Genomic DNA, 5,822 nt, shown 5'->3' on the forward strand with positions numbered 1-5,822 from the left:
ATTAATGTTTTACTTTAGATATTTAAATAATAAGATTCATTCATCAGTCATTTATTCAACACTGCATGAAATTGAGTCACTAGAATATATGGCATTCCAATGTATCATAAAACCAGGTCACATACATTATCTCAACAAATTTGACCACAAAACAAGGTCATACATTATATACCTCTTTCTCTGTGTATATATATTCACCTACATACCCATCTCATTTCTGTGCTTGGACTCCAACTACATATTTTGCATCTTAGCCAACTATTCCCTCTTCATATTAGTTTTTCCTTTGATATGATGGGTTTTGAAACTAATTTATGGTTGGTGGTGCTTTTTTCAATTGTGACATTGAAGCAACAGTGTGTGGTTGGGGAACCCCAAGTACCTTGCCTTTTCATTTTTGGAGACTCTTTATCTGATAGTGGAAACAACAATAATTTATTTACCAATGCCAAAGTTAATCATTTACCTTATGGGATTGATTTTCCAACTGGTCCAACTGGAAGATTTACCAATGGCCGCACTGCAGCTGACTTTATAAGTAATAGAATAGTTTGCAACATTTTGAGTTATCTATCTTTGATTGATGAGTTGAGACCACTGTTTTAAATTGGAGAGTCTTCCTATAATCATCCTAGTTATAATTGTAGTCATATTTTCCTAGTTTTTTGCAATTATTGTATACAAAATAACTGCAAATGCAATTTAAGACACAAGTGGTTTATAATAGGGACATGTTATCTTCAATGTTGTCACCTAATTTGGTAAACTTGAAAAAAAAATACAATATTTGGATTCCTTCCAAGTTGGCAAGAACTAGGATATCAAATTAGAGGTGCAAGTTATCCCTGTCAATGTTCTCTATCCTCGCTCATTAACAGTAGTAAGAGTCTCACCATGCACATTTCACTAGGCCTGTAAGATAGGTCTATGGTTTAAAAGTATTATTACTTATATGGCTTTATATGATTTATTTTTTTGTCATATTTAAATATTTATTTTACAAGTTTATTTAGTGAACCTTAAACTCTGCAATTGCAGCTCAATATTTGGGATTTGAGCATCTCATCCCACCCTTTGCAAATACGAGTGGTTCAGATATAGTTCAAGGTGTGAATTATGCATCAGGTGCAGCTGGAATTCGTATTGAGACTGGATCACATCTAGTATAAATCATACTCCTTACTTTCTTTAATTATTCACCTTCCCATTTAATTTGGTGTAGAGCTAATACATTTGCAACTATGTTACACAAATATTTATAGTTATACCACCTTAAGTTTATGATATCCTCAATGTATCACTTATATTTCTTACTCACATAGTCACATGTTTAAATATTAATTTATAATAAAATATTGTGACTTAACTCGACACATGGTTGATCATAAAACTTGTTTGTTATTGTCATTGCACTCCTATATAATATAAAATGTGTAGAGTAAATGGGTGAGAATTTTCTCCGATACTAAAAAAAGAAGTATATAAAAAATAGAAGGAAATATAATATGATAATGTATACATTTTAAACAATACTTTCTTATTTAGTATTAGAGAGAAATTTGATTCAAAAGAAATATATGATTATTATTTTTGTATGATGTGTCATTAATTTGTTTCAATCACATATACCTGCGTATTACAAACTTTTGTTTACTTCGCTATTGTAGGGTGAAAATATATGCTTGGAAGAGCAGATAAAAAATCACAAAGTCATTATTTCCCAGATCAGTGAGAAACTTGGAAGTGAACAAGAAGCGAAAGAACACATAAATAAGTGCTTATATTATATCAACATAGGTAGCAATGATTACTTAAACAATTACTTCATGAAGACGCGATACCCAACACACAGAATGTATACTCCTGAACAATATGCTGGCTCTCTTGCCCACGAATATTCAATTCAATTAAAGGTATATTTATATTATTCACTTCAATTTCTTAAGATTTTCTTAAAACATATCGGCATTAAGTGACATGCTATGTGGTGTTGAGAGTGTGCAAATGCACCTTGGAACTTTTTGAGAAAAAATCTATAGTATTTATTGAGAAAAATATATATTGAGAGTGTAAGAGTTCTATGCATTGTTATTGCATTATCCATTATCCTATTTAATCATCACTTACTCTTCAAATAAAAGTAATTCAAATAAATGATAGATTATCTAGTGACTATAAATATTTAAGCATTGCATATATATTATACTCTTACTTAAAATTCTACAAGCCCAAAATTTATTCTTTTGTAAATGACATGACATACTTCGTAAAAAATAAATAATCATTATTATATTGAATTATTTTATAATATTATAGATATGCAACTCGAGGAACTTTATAATTGAATATCCAAGACAAATACTGAGTTGCTTCTTTGTATGTCTTGTTTGAGTCTAGCTGACTTCTTCTCTAATTTTGATATGACAAAACTGATTGAATTTGTAAAGTTTTATCCACATGATTTTTTGTTCAACTGATTTTATGATGTTTGATAATCAACTTGAGACGTATATCATTGATATGCATAATACTGTGGAATTTGCTTCTTTGAAATGAATAAATAATCTTATGATAAGTTGATTGGAGGTGGAAGACACATTGTTTCTCATTAATTTATCTTATTTTGAAGTTAACAATACAATTTTAAAAAGAGTTTTTCCAACTATGAAAATTGTAAAAAATAGATTGTGTAATCGAATGAAATATGCATGAATAACTATCTAGTGACTTATAATTGATTACAAGTGTTCAACAATATTGACAATGAAGTAAATATATTTCAACAATTTCAAAATATTAAATCACATAGAGATTAGTTATGAAATATATATTTTATTTGATTAAATATATTTAAATTTTGTAATTTTGAAATCAAATCATTTTTTTAATTGATAATACTTATTATTTTAATTTTAACCTATGTTGTATACCCTACCTCTAAATCCTAACCACTATTTTGATAAGAGGCTGTATAATATTAAGGTTGTGTTTGTTTTGTAAAATATGAGGGATAAGACATCATTTTTTTTTTTGTTCTCTGTGTAATTTTCAAATTGACCTAAGTGTTGGACAAACAATAATCATGGGACAGCACCAAATTCATAATTTTTTATTCCCGCTGAATCCTGATCAAAATTATATTATTCCCAGTTGTCCCTAGCATGCATCAAACATGCCTTTATTAAAACTGATCTAATATACGAGATTTCCACTTAAAGAGGTATATGGAGGGTAGATGTATGCCGTCTTACCTTCGAGAATGATTCCGAGAATTTATAAAAAACAAAGTTCTTCTAAATAATGAAAGGAAACACGTTATGAAAGTTATGTGAATGACTTTGGTATTTGTGTTCAGGAGTTGCATGACCTTGGAGCAAGAAAATTTGCTTTGTTTGGGGTGGGTCTTATAGGCTGTGTTCCAATGGAAATTGCTACTCATGGGGGAAATGGGACAATATGTGTTGAAGAGGAGAATGAAGCAGCAAACATTTTTAATGAAAGGGTTAAAGTATTAGTTGATCAATTCAACAAAGACTTATCTGATGCCAAATTTATCCTTATAAACAGTGACTCAATTGATTCCAGTAACCCTCAGTTATCAGGTAAATATTTTATCATTTTTATAGATATTTTTTAGATGAAACAATTTTTTTGTTGTTGCTTTGATTTCTGCCATTATATGAATTTCAGGTGGAAGTGGAAGTAATGATTTTATTAAATGCTGCAAAGTAGGGATAACTGGGCTATGTGAGCCTAATTCAGAACCATGCAGGGATAGAAATATTATCCCATTTTTTGATGCATATCATCCAACTGAAAGGTTTCAACAAATAACTGCAATGAGTGCTTATAGAGCTCCTGTTCCATCCATGGCATACCCAATGGATATTAGTCATCTTGTTACTTCTTAATAAGTTGCAAATATTCTATTATCATATACTTTTATATATATGTTTGTATAATTGTTAATCAACTTGATTTTAATCTAGGGCCTCTTGTGAGTAATTATTATTAAATTTGTACGCAACCAACACTCTCTAATGATCAAATTATTGAGAAAGAAGATTTAATATCATATACACATGTATTTTATTAAGGTGATAATGATAAATCTTAGAAATAAAATCGAAGAAAATCCAACAGGTAAAGATCGACCAATATTCCTGCCTACAATAATAAGGTGCATCTTCTTCTTTTAAAAAAAAAACTTCTAGGTAATAGGAAGTGTGTTTTTCTCTCCCTCTCTTTTTCTACAAAAGAAATATTGTGGTGTAAAAATTAAATGAAGAAATGACAACACTCCTATGGAGTAATGGTTGTTACCTCACAAGCTTCATCCAAATAGACCTAAGTAAAATGTGGTGGAAATTAGAGTTAAATATGTTGGGTATTTGATATGAACCCTTTGGTAAAAGGTTCTTGCACGATTTATTTTGGTTGGTGTTTGGCCAAGCTCACAATTGGATTGAGCTTTTGTTTGAGTAAGCAACAAAATGATAAAAGTAGGGGGAAAAAAGATGAAATAGATTTAAGGTGAAAGGCGCCACAACACTTTAAAGGTGTTGATAAGCCAAAGTGATGCTCGCCACAAAAACTTGGTTCTTGATAAGAACTTGTAATCTTGGTTCAGCCATGAAGGTTTGGAGAATACTCTCACAAGGATTCATTCCTTAATTCACAAAGAATTATGTTTCAACTTAACTTGTTTATTTCATTGGCAAAGACATGCATTTATAGGCAAGCCAACTTGGTTTCCACGATTCGTAAAAGAAAAGACAATAAAAGACTAAGTCTTGGTGATCCAACATAGGATACCTTTGACATATGAATCTACTCCTAAACTAGGCTAAATTCGACCGGTTGGCAATTAGCATAGAACGTGTTATTCGTATGCTTTATTACAATGAAGGAAAAACATTAAAATATTGGCCTATAGGATGCCATTGTTGCCACGGTTGAACTTTGAATAGCTTAGGATTTCATTCTTCCTTAAGTGCACGACATCAAATTAAGTCACATGGTGAATGAGACTTAATGTCCTCATAATACTCTATGGCAAGGCTTTGATGAGCTTCATAGGATTCTTTTATTCTTCGAAGACTTGGCTCGCAATTTAGCACATGGTAGAATGTTGGAGTTATTGAATCCATAATGGCCCTCAGTTGCACTTAAGCTTGGCATATGATCCTATTTGTTCAAGGAGAGAATTCCCTTGGCGGAATGGTGATTTATGATTAGTTAAAAGGCCGAGAATGTCATTGGTATGAAGTTGTTCAGCAAACCAAGCCTCCAACGGCTAGAACATGGTCATAAAGCACCATTAATGCACACTTAAAGCCTCTAACTAGTACATGACAAATTCCCTCGAGCAACTTTGTTCCAATAGCTCTGGAAATGACTTAGGATACTCCTAGATTAGTTCTTCCCAGATGCATTAAGCTTTAACGGTCCAGGCAAGGTGTTATAGCACCATTAATGCCCCATTATTCCCTCAAGCATTTCCCCTCCAACGGCCATAATAGCCTTTATTTATCTTCCAAATAACATTACACAAAGTTAAAATACCGCTTGTTCATGAAAAATAAAAGTTGGTCTAAGCATTATAGTGTCGGTTACACTTTTAGGCTTGATTTATATCCCACAAGCCATTTTTCGAACAAAGCATTATTTATGGGCAGATTTATTAAACAAAGACTATAATAAATAAAACTAAGTGTTGGTCAAATTTTGCCCATACAGTTATTAAGGAATTTAAAAATATTCCATGCCAAACATGTTGGTTAGGCCTAACTCGGTCACTCTACGCCCAACGCCTGAAGCGG

At 31.5% G+C, this 5,822-nt stretch overlaps 1 protein-coding gene across 1 annotated transcript; it reads left to right on the forward strand.

Moving 5' to 3' along the window:
* LOC109348639 (GDSL esterase/lipase At1g29670-like) lies at positions 236-3,955 on the forward strand. Its single transcript, XM_019589151.1, has 5 exons — positions 236-538; positions 1,039-1,163; positions 1,668-1,913; positions 3,356-3,602; positions 3,691-3,955. The coding sequence occupies exons 1-5, from the start codon at positions 292-294 to the stop codon at positions 3,909-3,911; spliced, it is 1,086 nt and encodes a 361-aa protein (XP_019444696.1). The 5' UTR covers positions 236-291; the 3' UTR covers positions 3,912-3,955.

Source organism: Lupinus angustifolius, chromosome LG01, assembly GCF_001865875.1.
Source record: "Lupinus angustifolius cultivar Tanjil chromosome LG01, LupAngTanjil_v1.0, whole genome shotgun sequence".
In the NCBI taxonomy this organism is placed as follows: domain Eukaryota; kingdom Viridiplantae; phylum Streptophyta; class Magnoliopsida; order Fabales; family Fabaceae; genus Lupinus; species Lupinus angustifolius.

Bases quoted from the DNA above. Each gene is read 5' to 3' on its own strand.
- LOC109348639 (XM_019589151.1), top strand. From the start codon at position 292: ATGATGGGTTTTGAAACTAATTTATGGTTGGTGGTGCTTTTTTCAATT. The intron at 1,164-1,667 runs GTATAAATCATA...TCGCTATTGTAG, and splicing joins TTGAGACTGGATCACATCTA to GGTGAAAATATATGCTTGGA. The intron at 3,603-3,690 runs GTAAATATTTTA...TATGAATTTCAG, and splicing joins CAGTAACCCTCAGTTATCAG to GTGGAAGTGGAAGTAATGAT.